Raw genomic sequence first — 21584 nt, 5'->3', positions numbered from 1 at the left:
ATGGGGCTGTGCTGTTCCAGCTCTGTACACTGTACAGTGTATGGGGCTGTGCTGTTCCTGCTCTGTAAACTGTACTGTGTATGGGGCTGTGCTTTTCTAGCTCTGTACACTGTCCTGTGTATGGGGCTGTGCTGTTCCAGCGCTATACACTGTACTGTGTACGGGGCTGTGCTGTTCCAGCTCTGTACACTGTGATATGTATGGGGCTGTGCTGTTCCAGCTCTGTACAGTGTACTGTGTATGCGGCTGTGCTGTTCCAGTTCTGTACAGTGTACTGTGTATGGTGCTGTGCTGTTCCAGCTCTGTACACTATACTGTGTATGGGGCTGTGCTGTTCCAGCTCTGTACACTGCACTGTATATGGGGCTGCACTGTTCCAGCTCTGTACACTTTACTGTATATGGGGCTGTGCTGTTCCAGCTCTGTACACTATACTGTGTATGGGGCTGTGCTGTTCCAGCTCTGTACACTGTACTGTATATGGGGCTGTGCTGTTCCAGCTCTGTGCAATGTACTGTGTATGGAGCTGTGCTGTTCCAGCTCTGTACACTGTGCTGTGTATGGGGCTGTGCTGTTCCAGCTCTGCACACTGCACTGTGAATGGGGCTGTGTTGTTCCAGCTCTGTGCACTGTACTGTGTATGGGGCTGTGCTGTTCCAGCTCTGTACACTGCACTGTGCATGGGGCTGTGCTGTTCCAGCTCTGTACACTGTACTGTGTATGGTGTTGTGCTGTTCCAGCTTTGTACACTGTACTGTGTATGGGGCTGTGCTGTTCCAGCTCTGTGCACTGTACTGTGTATGGTGCTGTGCTGTTCCATCTCTGTACACTGTACTGTGTATGGGGCTGTGCTGTTCCAGCTCTGTACACAGTACTGTGTATGGGGCTATGCTGTTCCAGCTCTGTACACTGCACTGTGTATTGGGCTGTGCTGTTCCAGCTCTGTACACTGTACTGTGTATGGGGCTGAGCTGTTCCAGCTCTGTACAATGTTCTGTGTATGGGGCTGTTCTGTTCCAGCTCTGTGCACTGTACTGTGTATGGAGCTGTGCTGTTCCAGATCTGTACACTGTACTGTGTATGGGGCTGTGCTTTTCCAGCTCTGTGCATTGTACTGTGTATGGGGCTGTGCTGTTCCAGCACTGTACACTGTACTGTGTATGGGGCTGTGCTGTTCCAGCTCTGTACACTGTACTGTGCATGGGGCTGTGCTGTTCCAGCTCTGTACACTGTACTGTGCATAAGGCTGTGCTGTTCCAGCTCTGTGCACTGTACTATGTATGGGGCTGTGCTGTTCCAGCTCTGTACACTGTACTGTGCATGGGGCTGTGCTGTTCCAGCTCTGTACACTGTACTGTGTATGGGGCTGTACTGTTCCAGCTCTGTACACTGTACTGTATATGGGACTGTGCTGTCCCAGCTCTGTACACTGTACTGTGCGTGGGGCAGTGCTGTTCCAGCTCTGTACACTGTACTGTATATGGGGCTGTGCTGTTCCAGCTCTGTACACTGTACTGTGTATGGGGCTGTGCTGCTCCAGCTCTGTACGCTGTACTGTATATGGGGCTGTGCTGTTCCAGCTCTGTACTGTGTATGGGGCTGTGCTGTTCCAGCTCTGTGCACTGTACTGTGTATGGGGCTGTGCTGTTCCAGCTCTGTACACTGTACTGTGGATGGGGCTATGCTGTTCCAGCTCTGTACACTGCACTGTGTATGGGGCTGTGCTGTTCCAGCTCTGTACACTGTACTTTGTATGGGGCTGAGCTGTTCCAGCTCTGTACAATGTTCTGTGTGTGGGGCTGTGCTGTTCCAGCTCTGTACACTGTACTTTGCATGGGGCTGTGCTGTTCCAGCTCTGTACACTGTACAGTGTATGGGGCTGTGCTGTTCCTGCTCTGTAAACTGTACTGTGTATGGGGCTGTGCTTTTCTAGCTCTGTACACTGTCCTGTGTATGGGGCTGTGCTGTTCCAGCGCTGTACACTGTACTGTGTACGGGGCTGTGCTGTTCCAGCTCTGTACACTGTGATATGTATGGGGCTGTGCTGTTCCAGCTCTGTACAGTGTACTGTGTATGGGGCTGTGCTGTTCCAGTTCTGTACAGTGTACTGTGTATGGTGCTGTGCTGTTCCAGCTCTGTACACTATACTGTGTATGGGGCTGTGCTGTTCCAGCTCTGTACACTGCACTGTATATGGGGTTGCGCTGTTCCAGCTCTGTACACTTTACTGTATATGGGGCTGTGCTGTTCCAGCTCTGTACACTATACTGTGTATGGGGCTGTGCAGTTCCAGCTCTGTACACTGTACTGTATATGGGGCTGTGCTGTTCCAGCTCTGTGCAATGTACTGTGTATGGGGCTGTGCTGTTCCAGCTCTGTACACTGTGCTGTGTATGGGGCTGTGCTGTTCCAGCTCTGCACACTGCACTGTGTATGGGGCTGTGTTGTTCCAGCTCTGTGCACTGTACTGTGTATGGGGCTGTGCTGTTTCAGCTCTGTACACTGCACTGTGCATGGGGCTGTGCTGTTCCAGCTCTGTACACTGTACTGTGTATGGTGTTGTGCTGTTCCAGCTTTGTACACTGTACTGTGTATGGGGCTGTGCTGTTCCAGCTCTGTGCACTGTACTGTGTATGGTGCTGTGCTGTTCCATCTCTGTACACTGTACTGTGTATGGGGCTGTGCTGTTCCAGCTCTGTACACAGTACTGTGTATGGGGCTGTGCTGTTCCAGCTCTGTGCAATGTACTGTGTATGGGGCTGTGCTGTTCCAGCTCTGTACACTGTACTGTATATGGGGCTGTGCTGTTCCAGCTCTGTACACTGTACTGTGTATGGGGCTGTGCTGTTCCAGCTCTGTACACAGTACTGTATATGGGGCTGTGCTGTTCCAGCTCTGTGCAATGTACTGTGTATGGGGCTGTGCTGTTCCAGCTCTGTGCACTGTATTGTATATGGGGCTGTGCTGTTCCAGCTCTGTACAATGTTCTGTGTGTGGGGCTGTTCTGTTCCAGCTCTGTGCACTGTACTGTGTATGGGGCTGTGCTGTTCCAGCTCTGTACAATGTGCTGTGTATGGGGCTGTTCTGTTCCAGCTCTGTGCACTGTACTGTGTATGGGGCTGTGCTGTTCCAGCTCTGTACATTGTGCTGTGTATGGGGCTGTGCTGTTCCAGCTCTGTACAATGTGCTGTGTATGGGGCTGTGCTGTTCTAGCTCTGTGCACTGTACTGTATGTGGGGCTGTGCTGTTCCAGCTCTGCACATTACCCCATCCTGAGTACAATTCATCAATATCTAACTCCTGGACAAGCCCTTTAATGCCAGCTTGCGGTATATGCCTTTTACACCAATCCACTCAAGGACATCTAGATATTGCAGATTCAGGTCACGCTGTCCTGACCGATATAGCCTGATTGACATCATTGAGGACAGGCTTTGAGGTATCATTCCTTGTCCCCAGGGATGTCTATCAGGCCACATACGGTGGGGGTAAGACATGGATAGTGTGACCTGAATTTCTGCAGTAAGAGAACAGTTGGGAACAGGTGAAGCTTTGGGTGGGGGAAAAAAAAAATTCTGACAGGCTAACCCTGGAGACACGAGTCATTTATACATCCTCCAGAAAATGCTTTGTAATATTTCCATTGATTTCTAAAGCGCAGAATCTAAAATGTTATTTATATTGAAGCGGAAGAAAAAAATGCAGGGTTTTCTTTACTTCACAACAAGAAAGAGACAGAAAGTGACTGTGGGATATTCACAAGGTTACGTGGGGCCGGCGGAGCTCTCCTGTGAGCTGTGTAATATATGGGCAGATGTCGCTTGTCAATCAAGTCATGTAAGCGGCGCAGGTTATTTGCATAGTAATCTAAGAGGGCGGCGAGGAGGAGGACGATCAGCGAGGAAGACACGGATTGTTCCATCAGACACAAATGGTACTGTACAGTCTGTAGTCATAGCACAACGCTGGAGACGGGTGCTGGTATTATCATCCGGAGGAAAATGTGTAGAAAAAGAGGATAGATAGATAGATAGATAGATAGATAGATAGATAGATAGATAGATAGATAGATAGATAGATAGATAATATATAGATGATAGATAATAGATAGATAGATACATGATAGATAGATAATAGAGAGATAGTAGATAGATAGATAATAGATAGATAATAGATAGATGATAGATAACAGATAGATAGATAGATAGATAATAGAGAGATAGTAGATAGATAGATGGATAGATAGATAAATAGATGATAAATAAATAGAATGTGAATACTGATAGCTATTTTCTCTGACATTCATCTGTGGGGATTTTATTCTCATCCTCATCTCGTATTCAGTTAATTACTTGGATTATCTGTATAATAAACTCGCTGCCAGTCATTATGGCGGAGAATAGTGAGGGACGAGGTCTGAAGGTCACAATCCTCTTACTGCCGTCATTCAAAGAACTTAATATAGAAAGTCTGAAATTACCCTCAGAAAACATCATCAGAGAAGATAATAGCGGCCACTTACGGTGAGAGGAGATGTGCCGCGTGGTATTAAATTACCAATATTACAAGTTCTCTCCCCGTATAAGTGTCCTCTATGAAGTGAGTGGAAGTTCCTGGCAACATCTAGTGGAGCACTTAGAAGGTTAAGGATCATCCGTGGAGATATTTTCTGGATACAGTTCATCTCCGTACGATGCGTCTATCTTGCATTGGGTTGGGCCGTTTCATAAATAATACCGCCATTGTGCTCAAACTACTCCTGCGAGTCACAGACATCACAGTTATGTTAGATAGTCCTCCATGTGGCGCCTCCTGATCGCATCTCCCATACAGATTACTGCCATACAGTGTACAAATAAACATACAGTGACCAAGTGTGAAATACCGCATGGGCCGAATATGGTCATATGATGAATAGTTCCATACAGATGCCTAAATATCCATGCAGGAGAAAGCAATGACAATATAGAAGTATTGCACAAAATGAATACCGTCATACAGCACTCAAATAATATAGTGACCAACTAGCAGTACCAGACAAATATAATTTTAGGGCGTAAAGATCATGATCAGAAATCATGGGAATACCTAGGAAAATTTGTGTCCCCCCTGGAACCCAGCTGCCATTAAAAAACTCTATTGAGCTCTCTTGTCGCAACAGTCCCACAGAGGTGAGAGAGAGTCATCCATATAACCGCTTAGATGCTGTGGTTGTTGTGCACTATGGAATCTAAAGGGTTAAACTGCAATGATCAATGTTAAGAACAATCACAGCAGTTACTGGTGGGTATCTCCTGTGTAAAACAACCAGCAGCCACCAGCGGGCTCCATCATAATCACAGATGCATATTCTTTACTGTAAGAGCAGTGAGACTATGGATTCTTTACTGTAAGAGCAGTGATACTATGGATTATTTACTGTAAGAATAGTGAGACTATGGATTCTATACTGTAAGAGCTCTGATACTATTAATTCTTTACTGTAAGAGAAGTGATACTATGGATTCTTTACTGTAAGAATAGTGAGACTATGGGTTCTTTACTGTAAGAGCAGTGATACTATGGATTTCTTACTGCTAGAGCAGTGATACTATGGATTCTTTACTGTAAGAGCAGTGAGACTATGGACTCCTTACTGCTAGAGCACTGATACTATGGATTCTTTACTGTAAGAATAGTGAGACTATGGATTATTTATTGTAAGAGCAGTGATACTATGGATTCCTTACTGCTAGAGCACTGATACTATGAATTCTTTACTGTAAGAATAGTGAGACTATGGATTCTTTACTGTAAGAGCAGTGAGACTATGGATTCTTTATACTGTAAGAGCAGTGAGACTATGGATTCTTTACTGTAAGAGCATTGAGACTATGGATTCTTTACTGTAAGAATAGTGAGACTATGGATTCTTTACTGTAAGAGCAGTGAGACTATGGATTCTTTACTGTAAGAGCAGTGAGACTATGGATTATTTACTGTAAGAGCAGTGAGACTATGGATTATTTACTGTAAGAGCAGTGAGACTATGGATTCTTTACTGTAAGAGCAGTGAGACTATGGATTCTTTACTGTAAGAATAGTGAGACTATGGATTCTTTACTGTAAGAGCAGTGAGACTATGGATTCTTTACTGTAAGAGCAGTGAGACTATGGATTATTTACTGTAAGAGCAGTGAGACTATGGATTATTTACTGTAAGAGCAGTGAGACTATGGATTCTTTACTGTAAGAGCAGTGAGACTATGGATTCTTTACTGTAAGAGCAGTGAGACTATGGATTCTTTACTGTAAGAGCAGTGAGACTAGTAAACTCTCTGTCACATTATGTTGTAATGGTTGATTCATTACTACTTTTTTGATAATATAATATTACAGGTTCTGGGCACTAGATTCTGTGATGGGACGTTGATCTGCGGAACTAGTCTGATTTCCTAGTGGAGTCATTAAAGAATTGTTCCCCTAATATGGAGCTATTAGCTTTTGCCTCTTGAGGTTTTTGCCTTCCTGTGGATCAACATGTTAGGTTATAGGTTGACCTTGATGGACTTAGGTGTACCTTCCACCTTGAAAACTATGAATTGCTCATAAAATATTAACGAATAAAAGTTTATAAAATTGTAGAAACATTTGATGATGAAATTGTATAAAAGAAATTGTTTACAAAATGTAACAAAACATTTTTAAAAACTCTGAAAAATCAGTTATTTCCTCCCCACTTTCACTCTCAGTAGCAGACAGCTGCCGGCTCATTTTACGACAGTTTTCCTATGTGTCTACAGAATCGTTCTCTCTCTGTAAATTGTTTTTAGACCCTTAGGAAAATTCAAGAAGTAGAAGAGCGATTGCCCCATTTATTACTTGGAATCTCCGAGGGATTTTTTACGACGAGCATCCTCGACATCGCGTCCGCGTCTGCTGTAACTGCTTATTTTATTCCTTATAATTCATTTTAATAGAACCATTTCTAGGAACAATCCTCCGCGTGCTTATTCTAGTGAAATATTACACAGCTCGTCCGTCCTTTATAGATGGGCAACTGTAAGTAAGTATGGGAGAGGATACGCCGGCATCCGGGGGAGGGGTGATATTTAGCGACTACATCAGTGAAAATATGCGTAATACATTTTTAAATCTCTATTAACATAATGCAGTCTGAGATTAGCATAAACCCTTTAATCCGTCACTGCCTGGAAATCAATATATAATGGCTTAACCTTCTGAAACATTTATGGCAGAAGTGTTAATGTAAGATACACGGAGGGGCTCAATGTCAGGCGAAAATAATCATCTTTATATTAAAATGATAGTATGATCCTAGTACATAGCACAATTATGACAGCGTAGCTTTACCGTAGTGTTCAAACTGATAATGCAGAGCTACGTATGTCACAGAGTTCAGCAATATATTATTTGTGGCTTTTCATAGAGGAATTTTCATAGAAACTCTACACGGACATAAATCTGGCCGGCCATGTCCATCCTCCAAATTTAGAGCGTAAGTGCCCCAGAAATGTGTGCCCCCATAAATAGTGTCAACCAGAGAAAAATGACACCAAAACTGCCTATAAGTGGATAATGAGATACCCACCTAAACATCCAGACACTACCTCATTAAAAAGAGCCAAAAAAAAGCAAGACAACAAATATGGCACACAAAGAAAAGCAGTGTCATCCAGAAAGTACCCCCCAAAAGAGTGACAGAAAGCCCCATAAACAGGTATTGAGTGCCCCCATAAACAGTGTCAATCGGAGAATAAATCAAGAGTGTTAATCAAAGAGTGTCACCACCTAAAAACTGTTAACTAAAGAGTTCCACCATAAACAGTGTCACCCAGAAAATGCCCCTCGATGTCAACAAGAGTACTCCCATAAACAGCGTTGGAAAGCCCCAAAAACAGATATTGAGAGTCCTATACTCATTGTTGTAAAGACAGTGCCCCAATACAAAGTATAGAATAGACCCATAGATTAGATGTGATGTTCCTACAAACAGTGTTGTCCAAACACTGACCCCCCATGTCAGAACATACAATAAACAGGTATTAGGTACCCCTATAAACAGGGCAAAAAAGAGAGGACTGCCACAGGCAGTGTCAATCAGTGAGTGCCCCCCATAAACAGTATCATAAACTGATATCAAGTGCCCATATAAACAGTGTAAACCAGACAGTTCCTCCATAAGCAGATTCGGAAAGATTCATAAAAAGATTTAGAGTGCGCCCATAAACAATGTCAAACAGAGAGCGTCCCCATAAACAGTGTCATCCAAAGAGTGTCCCTATAAACAGTGAAAACCAGAGCGTTCCCCATAGTGTCAACTAGAGAGTACTCACATACACAGTGTCAGAAATCCCCATTACCTGACATATAAACAGTATCCAAGAAGTATCATTTCTACTTGCGGAGATTTACATGCTAAGCATGCCGAGATGAGGAGACTTATAGCCGCAATGCTCCTCTGGGAAATATGCAAATTGTCTCTTCAGAGAGGAAGAGGACTAGACCTCTAGTGTTATCTATTGGAAGTAGCAATCATAAGAAGATAAGATAAGAACATCCTCAGTAAAGATCTCACCACAATATAAATTAAGAATATCTTGAGTTAACTCTTAACCTTCCATCAGAGAAATTCTGGGACATTGTAGCTCTCTACGAGCTCTTTGTTTGCTACTATAAGGTGCCACCATCGCCCAATCCAATATGTTTGGAACCAAAGGAAAACCATACTCAAAGATTAACCATGCTTTCAACTCACCTGTGATTTCGAAAGTAATTGACAGTAAAGGTGCCTCGCTGGACTTTGATGTGCCATAAGCGTGGGCGTCTGAAATAAAAAAATAAGTAAATAAGCAAAAAAAAATAAATAAAAACTACTTGTTTAATATATTACTTTGGATTTTTCAAAGCCTAATGAAATGCAAACTCTTCCAGAAGTTACTTGACTAAGTTACAAAGTACCAGTCTTCTTTCATCTATTTTCTCATTAAGCCCATGTCCTCGTAAGAGCTGCCATCACCTCATCTAACATTCAAGCAGGAAAACTAGCTCATACTTTATTAATTAGCAAACAATATCGTTTGTGTTGATCATCCCAGAATGCTATGGCGGGATCCCTCAAGGGACGCAACATACATTTCCCAATAACGGAATGAATAATGACTCTCCAAAGCAAATATTTTGTTAACGAGTCTAGACAGAAACTTTTCCCACCAACCTTCCTCTTCGACAGAGCTTCTTGTTCTTATCCATTTATCACTAGTATCGTATACTTACCGGTCTGCACTTCAGCATTGATTGCATCTTTCAGCCTGGCTCAAATGTTGGTCGGCGCACGCACTTTGCCCCTGGGTGTCCAGCTAGGATGTTCAGAGGTACTTTTGGTTGACCATGTGAACCTATTAGTGGACCGCTCTCAGGCAGGTTTGGCGGACAGCACCCTATTTAAGCTTTTCAGCTGTCTTTGTCTGTGCCAGCTATTGTATATGATATACTACCCTAGTCTGCTTATTCGATTGTACTGACCCGGTTTTCTCCATGACCATTCTATTGGAGAATAAACAATTCACAGCACCTCATAGCAAATAAAGAATTAACTATTACCCACAAGAGAGGCGCATGTCAATTCCAGAGAGTCCTTCCCGGAAAATATCCAAACATTCAAAAAGAGAATGAAGACAGCGCCTCATACGTTGGTGAAAAATCGCAGTTCCTTTATTCTGCCCTCTGTGGTGATGTTTCGATCTACGTGATTGAAAAAGATCATGAGGCGCCGTCTTCATTCTCTATTTGAATGTTCATTCTATTGGAGAATCTCCAGGTTCCCATTCTGGTTTCACATTGGACAGTCTTGCTACTCGATGTTAGTTTATTCTGCCTGACCTCCTCAACTTTCAGTAACTTATCCTTGATTTTGCTTTTAGTTTTGATTTGGACCCTTGTTTTTGATTCCCTGGATTTAACCTCATCACCACACCGGTCAGAAGCTTCTCCGCAAACACAACCTGAAGACCCCTACACAAGGACAAGGTCTCTGTATAAGGAAAAAAGGGTGAAAACTACTCAAGGCATCCTTACACTTTAGACCAGAGGTGGGGAACCCCAGGCCATTTATGGCCCTCAATGACCTTTTATATCAGGCCCCCAAGCAGATTCTCAGGGATCGCATTCTTGGGCAGGGAGGTGTATTTTGATTACAACCATCTCATTAATTTCTTCTTTCTCTGTTAGCACACACATGCAGTGTTCACTACTGAACATTGAAGGGCATGCAATGCAAGATTATGTCCTGACACCAGTGCCAGAATCAGGATGCACTTTGTGGGCGAAGTTTGTACGGCCCCCGAAGGATGGCATAAATATCCAAATGGCCCTTGGCAGAAAAAAAGATTCCTCACCCCTGCTTTAGATTAATGTGATCTGAACAAGCTGATATTGATGGGTTCGGCTGACAGTGTATGGGGGTGACGGTCAAGTGATGACCGGGAAAGATGTTAATCGCACATGTCTGATTTTGGACTGCTGATTGCATTGTTGTCCTGGAGATAAGAAGGTGGCCGATATGTTGTCCTGGAGATAAAAAGATGTGATAGTTGGCAGCTTTATCATAGAGAACACAGGAGCGCTTGGACAAGTGCTGGCTGACATAACTATCAACCGAATAATCAGCCAAAGCAACTTCCAGCCAACGGCCATGAAATGTATATGGGTGGCTTTAGACTATGCTAAGCAGAGTATCCTGTGTAAAGCCTGACCATGGAGGTCTTCTTCAAGTTGAAGAACCATAGCAAATCGTTTTAGGCTTCTCATTGAGAATTTATCCTGTACAGGTCTACTTGTCTTCATGGCGCCATCGCATATGTAATACTCTCTATGGTGGAAATTGCCTCTTCAGAGAAGGAGAGGACTTGAAGTCTAGTGCCACCTAATGAAGGTAGCAATCCTAAAAGTCATTATTGACCCTTTAACGAGCCTTGCCACATTATTTAGGATAAAAGCCAAACCAGAATCTCAATTTTCAGACACGTGTTTCTGGGTGTTGCCCCTCATTAGTGCAAAGCATCAGATCTGATTTAACTGCATGAGATGCCTCTGACTTGTGTCTGAGGGGTAATGTTTCTCCATATGGAGAGTGCTATGTCTTGTTAAGGGGTGAATATTGGCTTTTAGGATTGCTACTTCCAATATGCAGCATTAGAGTTCAAGGCCTCTTGTTAGGCGCGTCACTCTCCATAAGGAGAAACGTTAGCTCTTAGACTCTCCATGGTGGAGCATGCAAGGATCTCATGGGCTTCAAATGAATCTGTGAAGGTTCAGACTGACTTAGTAGAATATCACAGGACCCTCCAGTGCAACTTTTGCTCTCACATAGTTATGGACATGAAACCCAAAGGTCCACTAGACACCCTGGTCAGGAAGTGACTTTGGAACCACACATTTGCTCCTAAGAGATTCAGTAAAAACATTAGCTGATGAGTGATGACAGCCTGTTCTCTAGCTGGAAATCTCAACGATCAACTGTAATCTGAACAGGATCCTGTTATCTTTGCTGCAGCACCACCGCAGGTGAGAAAAAGTATTACATCAGACTCATTACAAATAATAGATTGACTGTGTATATCATAGATGTTTTGGGTCCTCCAGAGAGACAACCTCTTTGTATCCACTCTCTGCTCTGAAAAAAAAAATGAAGGGAAAGGGTCTAAATTTGGGATCAAAATTCTCTAATACGATATTAGAAATGTGTATTCTTTTAACGAAGATAATCTATTAGTAGAGAAAAAATAATAATTTCTTAGACACCTGGATGAAATTTGCTAATTTCCATATTACATCATATTTTTTCCAATATTTAAATTTGAGTAAAATTTAGTCTAAAATCTATAAAACGACATAATTGTAAAATATATGCATTTTTTTCCTATGATTGAGTGTGGGGAAATCAGTCGTGGAAGTGCTGGTGCCGGGTGATTGATCAAAGCATTATTTGATGAAAATGTACATAATTATGCAGACATTACCATGCAGAGACTCACGCTTTCGCACGTCTATTCTGCTGCCTGAACAGAGAAGCGGTGAGCTGTAATTTTGCTTTCACTGTTCAATATATGATTTTTTTTTTATAAATAATGGTTACAATATAGGGGACGGTGAGACATAAATGTGCAATGTAGGGTTCCTGTTTACATTTGGGGCTCTATAAAACAGGCAATAAATTTAATATTATAGGCATTTAATATTAATAGGTTTTAAAGGGCTTTTTTCTAGTTTAATAAATTCATGGTCAGACAGATATGTGATAGGAAGACTGGCCGGGTGTCATTTATGAGTCACTTACACATAGGTCCCCTTAAAGGGGTTGACAAGTTCTCGTCTTTTCACAGGATAGGTGATAAGTTGGTGACAACTGGGTTGGGGGTCTGACAAGTGCCACCATCAGGGCATTATTGCTGTTACTAGTGTTTGGGGCCCAGGGAGTAGAGGGAACCCGGATGGGGCTCCCTCTCTTCTGCTCACCGGGCCATAGTGGCAGGATTCTGCCGTTTCAGCTAAAATCTATAGTGCCGTGCGGGAAGGCTTCCCACACGGCAACAGTTAACAGCTGCCAGCCAATCACAGGTCGGCAGCTGATGTCAGTGCGCACGTTGTCAGCGTATGTCTCCGCCGTACGCCGGTGCATCCACATCTCAGATGAATTGGGAAATGGACACCACTGGACCATGGCCCGGGGTGCGGAAACTTTTTTCTTTTCACTTTTTTTTTGTAAAGCCGCACGTTTGGGGTAGTATATATGGAGAGACATAGGGTCAGGATGGAGAGACATGGGGGCAGAATGGAGAGACAAAGTGGCAGTATGGATAGACATGGGGCAGAATGGAGAGACAAAGGGGCAGTATGGAAAGCAGTATGGAGAGAAATGGGGGCAGAATGGAGTGTATAATGTCACTGGTGATCCCTGTATTACCTGTACATTATACACTATATACAGAGCTCCTGTGCATAATGTCACTCATGATCTCTGTATTACCTGTACACTGACACTATATACAAGGCTCCTGTGTATAATGTCACTCGTGATTCCTGTATTACCTGTACTCTATATAGAGAGGTCCTGTGTATAATGCAACTAGTGGTCCCTGTATTACCTGTAAACTGACACTATATACAGGGCTCCTTTGTATAATGTCACTGGTGATCACTGTATTACCTATACACTGATTGTATATACAGAGCTCCTGTGTATAATGTCACCGGTGATCACTGTTACCTGTACACTGACAGAGCTCCTGTGTATAATGTCACTAGTGATCCTTGCATTACCTGTACACTGACACTATATACAGAGCTCCTGTGTATAATGTCACCGGTGATCACTGTATTATCTGTACACTGACACTATATACAGAGCTCCTGTGTATAATGTCACCGGTGATCACTGTATTTCCTGTACACTGACACTATATACAGAGCTCCTGTGTATAATGTCACCGGTGATCACTGTATTTCCTGTACACTGATACTATATACAGAGCTCCTGTGTATAATGTCACCGGTGATCACTGTATTACCTGTACACTGACACTATATACAGAGCTCATGTGTATAATGTCACCGGTGATCACTGTATTATCTGTACACTGACACTATATACAGAGCTCCTGTGTATAATGTCACCGGTGATCACTGTATTATCTGTACACTGACACTATATACAGAGCTCCTGTATATAATGTCACTAGTGATCCTTGCATTACCTGTACACTGACACTATATACAGAGCTCATGTGTATAATGTCACTAGTGATCCTTGCATTACCTGTACACTGACACTATATACAGAGCTCCTGTGTATAATGTCACCAGTGATCACTGTATTACCTGTACACTGATACTATATACAGAGCTTACTGTATATAGTTACTGGTGGTACTGGTGATCACTGTCTTACGTGTATTGACACTATATACTATGTACAGAGCTCCTGTGTATAATGGAACTTATGGTAATATTAGTATTATGTTTTTTCATTAATGATCAGTATTGTAGTATTCGGTCACTATTAAACTTGTTTAATTACATGGTATGCCAAGTGAAGTGGGATAATCAGGTAGTGAGGTGGTGAATGACATCAGTAGCTTTCAGCATCCCTTTCTCCATAATTTTTACTCATATTCATCTTAGGACATATTCACATCCGCGGCAGATTTTTTTAGCAGTAATTTTGGGCGATTTTCCGAGTTTTCAATTCATCTAAATGGGACATGCAGCAATCGATGCCCTCGCTATAAAAACAAACCTATTCACATGGATGGAACTGAGTTTCAGTGGTATAAACTTTTGTGAATAATCTGACACGTGTAAATTCAGCCTTAGGCTACCTTCATACATTGCTTTTTTTGCAGATTTTTTTAATGCAAATTTTAATGCTGCACCTTATAGTACCAGCAAAGTCTACGAGATTTCAGAAATCTCATGCAGTCATTTTTGTTCTGACTGATTGGCGTTTTTGCAAACTGCAGCATGTCACTTCTTTTAGCGCTTTTTCCTGCTTATTTGCAGCGTTTCTTCACCCATAGGAAACAATGGACAAATGCAAAAACGCAGGTGTCAGTATTTGCTGCATTTGTGGTGAAAAATTCTATGGAAGTTAAATCAGGTTTTTTGGGGGGGCACTAAACTTGATCAACATGAACAAGAGGCAACAAAAAAGCAGCAAAAACTCAGCAAAACCTGCACTTTATAAGTAGCTTCTTTACAGACAAGAGGGCAGGTTTTGACAGCGGAAAAAAACGCAGCAAAAGTGCAACGTGTGGACATAACCTAAGGCTTGGATAATTTATTTCTCACTTGTCGTCCGTGTACAATCCGTCTTTTTACAGCAGCAGCTATTCATAATTTACAAGACCATTTACTGTTTCCTATGTTACAGAATTGCAATGTGTCCGTAAAAATATGACGCTAAACTGTGGCCCCGTATGGAATTCACATTTTTTTGCGCATCCATGGACTTGAATGTCCGAGTCTCATCCGATTTATGGAAGAAACGTGCTGGCTGCCATTTATTCACACACAGGACGGCTAGTGAAAAAATTCACTCGTCATCCGCACTGCCCCATTGAATAACATTGATTCCATTTTTTTACGGATTACACTCAAACCTAAAATACAGCCATGTTCTAACCCCTTTAAAGCCAAGAAAACCCTGGAGAAAAAAAAAGAGAAAAACATAGAAGAATAAATGAATAATAAAATGGTGTAAACGTAACGTCTATTTTTGCCTATACTGATATTAATGGGATTTTTGCTCCATTGGTAGGATTTGGTTAAGTCCACTTGCATCAAATTTTTATTGCTTGGATGGAAAAAAAATAGAGAAATGTAAACTTACTGTAGACTTATTGGAATCCATTAGGAACAGTAACAAAGTGGCCCTCTATGGATATGTTGGAATCTGATCATTTAGAGGCGGCAAAACCTACAAGATGTAACGATTTTTGCTTCTCCATGTGGCTATTATCAATTATTTCAGTGGTTAAAATGGTTGCCTTTTCAAGAGAAACCCTTTTTTGACTGAAAGCAATGAATTGTCATGGTCTGGGCTCCTGAAATTGCTGGAAACATTGCAACCAGCCATACATACATTTGAAGAAATGGTCCACCATGTTTGACCCACCAGAACGAGAGCTGTTCTTTGCATTGGCACGCCATTTGGGTAAATAGAGGGATCCTATGATGTTCATAGGGCATAAGAAAAGGAGTTGTCTTGTTGAGACAACACCTTCAAGGAACGTAGAGGTGACTATGTATTTGGTCAACCCAGCTACGAATCCTATGATAGTGGCCAAGGACATGGTGCTCATCTCTTGTCTCCTCCACCTTCACGATCTACACTTCTTCCTTTTCACTCTGCCTTGTGGTTGTTGGAAGTCTCTATATGGTTAATGTATATACTGATTGCCCCTGTGCATTACATTTTGGAAACATGGAAGTTCCTTTACAGATGTTAAGGAATCCCAACCGGTTGAGAGCTTTTGGAGAGGTAGTCATGCCCATGGAAGGAGCTTTGAGCTCTACTATATGAGAGGAAGTCTGATGACTTTTTGGTTCCAGAAGTAAGATGGGACAACATTTTGTTTTTTTGCCAATTGGATTTCGCCAGGTTTAATCCAATGGTATTAATGATTATAAAAAATAAATGGTAGATGCCTCTGTATTCTATGATAGAAAAAGTCCACTCACCTTCCTTGTCCTTTACTGTGTTAAGGTAGGACATAAGATTTTCATTGGCTTGTACACAGTAGGTTTCACGTGTCTGAACCCCTCCGCCACACAGCGCCGTGTGGTTTGCCCGTCTCTTGTCCTGCTGATTAAGGAGGGGATCAACCCGACATTCTGTCCATTCTGTGGATCTCCATGCATACCTAGGTGCATTAAATACAGACCAAATCTTTATTACAAGGTTTATAAAGAATATCTTTATAAAATCCAAATACAAATTTTGCATTATTTTATATTTTAGAATGTTATTTTTCCCAAGTCGGAACCATGAATTCTGATAGGTTCACTAATAAAAATTGTAGCATAAAGGTTAAAAATATTTATAAAAAAATATATATATGTACACAGTGTATCAAAGTTTCAAACAATATACAAATTCAAATTATCCCCCTATTCCCAAAATATTAAAAAACTAGTAAAAAAATCATACATATGCATACAATATGTTGAATTCTGAAAATCAGAAAATCCAATTCAATGAATTTCTTTTTTTTTTAGTTACTTCACATAAAAAATGGAATGAAAAAAAGATCAGAAAGTCGTCTACATGTCCCCCAGAGTGTAGAAGGTCACCTGAAAAATAGGTTTTTTTTCCATAGGACAATAACAAGGTCATTTTTAGGCAATTACAGGACAGGGATCATAAAATTGAGGGTACAGGATACAATAATAAAAAGAAAGCAATATACAAAGAAACCATTCTAGAAGCTCATGGCCATACTTACTTGATGCATGCCTGTAATCCTTCTGCAGGAGGATTACATGATTCTGTCTCGTCCAGCTCTGGACATTCTTCCCCTAGGCCAACCGGCAGCTGTTTGATGGTCCTTTTCCTAGTCCGATGGCCACTGGGAGGAGAGGAGCTACAATCCGTAGAGCAAGAATTCCATTCTGACCAGTCGGATAACTGACAGTCTTTATCGACCACACAGGCTTGGAAAGTGATCGGCAACTTCTCCTGCTCACAGAAGCTGTAGATGATATTAGACATTGTTAATATGGGATGAAATGTTAAGATATTTGTTGTATTTCAATATATTTAAAAATATGGCACATTCTATTGTGGTGTCCTATTCCATAATCACAAAAGAAACTTCTCGTATTGTTACACACTTTAGTTTGGGTCAGTCGTAAAGCCTTGGGGGCTCGTTCTACTTTACACTGCCAACGCTGATCGGCGAAGAAAGAATATTCATGACCGTAATCCTCGTGTACAATTCTAACTTCCTGGCTCATTAATCTCTGAAAATCCCTGGTTTGTCGTGAGAAGCCACGGTGTTTACGAGTGGCCAAAGCAGGGTATCCTCAAACCTCTATGGGGCTCTACCTTTCCAAGCCTCAGAGTTTCTATTTTAGGATCTTCAAGCTAGTCTCCTTTTGGAGGGGTAGAGTAATACCATTATATACACTTAGTGAGCACTGTATAGCAGTGGTACAGAGTGGAGCTGAATGGACGCCTTGCGCCCTCATACATGCACATTGCTCCGCTATCTTCATGAAATTATTATTTTGAATACTTAAAAAACTATCAATCCAACTTATGAAAGTTTTCTTGGTTGTACTTGACAGTAGTAATTGATAATCAGGACTTCACTGTGCAGAAGTCATCGCTGGATCAAGACTGGTGGAGATTTGGAGGCTAATCGTTGAGAGTTGACCAAATGCTCATCTAGCCGATAGATATCTTTCCAAACCTCTCATATGAATGAACATTTTGCTCAGAAGAAAGTAAATCGCTGCAAAACAACTTCCACTTATCGCGCAAGACAACAAAAAGATTGGGCGTTCCTTCCATCATCTGTCGAGGGAGAGTAGGAAAGTTCCCCTACACACTAGATGTTCTGCAGGCTCTCCTCGGACCATGGCACTGTTTCCACCCCTCTCGTTACACTTAACGCCTGGACAGATGTCACTCCACTCTCTGCTCTGGGGGCAGTGACATTGTTTTTGTCACTTGAACACTGGAGACTACTAGAAGCCATTGATGGGCTGCAGCCTTCAGAGTTCTTTCACAGTGTATGTACAGTAGTGAACAACCCCTGAGCAAATGACCCTCACTATAATCAGGAGTAAAACACATGGATCTTCTCTACCATCCACTCTGGAAAATTGTCGTCCATGGCTTTTTAATTTGGTGGCGTCAAATGTCATGAAGGCAAGCAGAGAAGGCATCTGCCATAGTTGTAACTGCGCTTTAGGGGAGGTCAACTTCACTAGTAATTACAATTACTCCATCATGCTTCAGAGTAACAGCCATGTGATGGTGACCTCGGAGTGAACTCAAGACCTAAGTGCTATCATTAAGGAATGATGAGACGATCAAATCAGGGAAGACTTCAGAAAGTAATGCCTGCGGCCAGTTGTGTATGACATTTACAAATGGAGGGAACTATCCCTTTAAATTCATTGCAAAATGTTAGTGTTTATGTTACATGATTGCTAGGTATAAAATATTCTGAAAATGTGCAAATATTTTGCCTTTACAAATTTTGTATTTTATATCTTATGCTCCACCAAGAGCTGCATTCACAATTCTGCTGGTTACATTGCCCAGTATCAATACCTGTTCAGTGTCCCATAGTTAATGGGATTTGGCTCATTTTAGGGGTCCTGGATAGTGGTTGCGTGGTTATCAGATGGCACCTTGTGTGTCCCTGTAGGCAAAGGTGTTTGTGTATGGGTGGAAAAATGGGCTAAAGAAAATGGGTGCATGGGTGGAAAAATGGGCATCAGCAAATTTTTTTCTCTCTCCGGAAAGCTTACAAAGGGATAAGTCAGAAACCGGAAGGGGTCTAGATCATCAACATTATCATCCTTAGTGATGCTAAGTGATGAGCTGCAGTGGTGATACGAGCTGTCAACATGGCATCACCGCTGCAGCCAAAACACAGAGATTGGAGCAGCGGTGGAGAGTCGGCACTGGACCTGGGTAGGTTGACTACTCTCTGGTTTCGTTACTTTACATTCTTGGAATCATTAGGGGTCCACTTTCCCAAAGGTGGAAAACCTCTTTAACCTGCTTGGAGTCCCCCTATTCTCTTGGAGGAATGCTCCTGCTGCAGCCTGTTGCCTTACCGTGAGGTTCGGATCCACTTGGGTGAATAAAGGTGAGCTGCAATACCACATACAACCACAGGGGCGGTGCAGTTTTTGGAAGAAATCTGTAGTGTAAAAGCCCAATGTATTTCCCATATATACAGACATTCAATATATGTGTAGTGTGCTACACTAGACACCAATTCCTCATTACTTACACTGTGGACTGCAAAGTATCAACCAGTTAGAAATCTGATTAATGATACCAATAATTTGCTACGTTACCGTTCCCTAAGTAATGTTAATCTACGAAGATATGCCTAGCCAATTACCAATTGTTGGTTAATTACTCTTGACATGGGACCTATTAAACTAATTAGCCCTTTATTTAATTTTATCGTTCAGCCACTTTCATCTAAACATCAAGAATTTTCCATGTTGAGAATAAAAGTGAATAATTCCCGGGGCAGAAATTATCTCAGAACGAAAATGTCTCTGCTTAAGTAAGTACGCATCACATCGAGGAACAGTACAAATGTATTTCCACCATGTACGTCTCAGGAGGAAATGAGGAAAGAGTCACGTCAGCGTCCGCACTATGTACTCGATGGCCGCCTCTATCTACATATTCTGCAATTTGCTCCATGTTTAGTCTTCTCCAAGTCCGGTACTCCATCATATGCCGAACGTCAGTGACACACTCTGCAAGTTACACCATCACTACGTACCAAGCATGGCACACATCCCAAGGACCGAAAAGGGCCGGAGACCAAGGGATCAAATGCTGCACGGGAATGTAGAAGTCTGCACTTTATTCGTCTTAAAAAAGGTTTGCGACATTTTTGTATTTATTCCATGATTTTTATGACCTGTCTTGAATATGAGACTTTTTTCGACTTTTATGTAGAAAATGCATTGATAATTATGCCGTACTTAAGAATTAAAAATCTCTCCTATAGCCTTTATTTTTAAGTTACAGATAAAAATGTTATAGGGTGTGAAACATTGATGTGTTTGGTGTAGGAGATCACGACAAGGAAATGTATGAAACATTTGGGCACAAACGAAATGAGAAATCTTTATGTCCATCGTTTTTCTTTCTCTTTCATTTCACTTTTCTTACTTTGCATCTATCTATTTCTTTCCTTTTCCTTCTTACATCTACTTTCATTCCATCCTTCAACCCTCCCTCCCTCCCTCCCTTTGTTTCTTCATTCCTTCATTCCTTTTCATTTCCCTCCTTTATTTCTTAAGGATTGCTATTCTCTTTCTTTCTTCCATGTATCCTTTTCTTTCTCTCTTTCTTTCTTTCTCTTTCATCTATTTTCTTTCCTTCATTCTTACTATCTACTATACCTATTCTTTCTTTTTCCTTTTTCTTCATTTCTTTTTTACATCTATTTATTTCATTTATTCTACTCTCACTCTGTTCCTTCCTTCATTACATTCCACTTCCTTCTTTCCTTTATTTAATGATTGCTATACATAATGTCTTTTTCTTTTTCACTTTCTTTCTTTCTCTCTATTTTTTTCTTTCTTGCGCTTTCCTTTTCTCTTGATCTTTTTCTTACTTTCCTTTTCTCTTTATTTTTTTTTTCTTTCTCTTTTTTCTCTCTTTCTTTCTCTCTCTTTCTCTCTTTTTCTCTCTCTCTTTCTCTCTCTTTCTCTCTCTTTCATTCTCTTTTTCTCTCTTTCTCTCTATCTTTCTTTCTCTTTTTAACTCTTTCTCTCTCCCTTTCTCTCGTTTTCTCTCTCTCTTTCTTTTCCCTCCCTCCATCCCCAATTCCTCCCATTCTCCCTTCCTCCCATCATTGCTTTCCCTTTCTTTCCGTCCGTCCGTCCTTTCTTTCTTCCTTTCGTTCTTTCTTTCTTTCTCTCTCTCTTTCTTTCTCTCGTTTTCTCTCTCTCTTTGTTTTCCCTCCCTCCATCCCCAATTCCTCCCATTCTCCCTTCCTCCCATCATTGCTTTCCCTTTCTTTCCGTCCGTCCGTCCTTTCTTTCTTTCTTCCTTTCGTTCTTTCTTTTTTTCTTTCTTTCTTTCTTTCTTTCTTTCTTTCTTTCTTTCTTTCTTTCTTTCTTTCTTTCTTTCTTTCTTTCTCTCGTTTTCTCTCTCTCTTTCTTTTCCCTCCCTCCATCCCCAATTCCTCCCATTCTCCCTTCCTCCCATCATTGCTTTCCCTTTCTTTCCGTCCGTCCGTCCTTTCTTTCTTCCTTTCTTCCTTTCGTTCTTTCTTTCTTTCTCTCTCTCTCTTTCTTTCTCTCGTTTTCTC

The 21584-nt window shown here is 41.7% G+C and overlaps 1 protein-coding gene across 1 annotated transcript in view; it reads right to left on the bottom strand.

The window, feature by feature from the left end:
- Positions 1-21584, bottom strand: part of THSD7A (thrombospondin type 1 domain containing 7A) — a 479581-nt gene that overhangs the window by 120005 nt on the left and 337992 nt on the right. Inside the window, exons 5-7 of the mRNA XM_077268105.1 lie at positions 17004-17249; positions 16240-16421; positions 8759-8827 (exon numbers count right to left, since the gene is read on the bottom strand). Of these exons, the coding sequence (XP_077124220.1) occupies positions 8759-8827; positions 16240-16421; positions 17004-17249 (497 nt within the window). The remainder of the gene's footprint in view (positions 1-8758; positions 8828-16239; positions 16422-17003; positions 17250-21584) is intronic.

This window comes from Ranitomeya variabilis, chromosome 6, assembly GCF_051348905.1.
Source record: "Ranitomeya variabilis isolate aRanVar5 chromosome 6, aRanVar5.hap1, whole genome shotgun sequence".
In the NCBI taxonomy this organism is placed as follows: Eukaryota; Metazoa; Chordata; class Amphibia; order Anura; family Dendrobatidae; genus Ranitomeya; species Ranitomeya variabilis.
The sequence above is the reverse complement of the archived record's forward strand: the minus strand, read 5'-3'. Positions and strand labels throughout refer to the sequence as shown.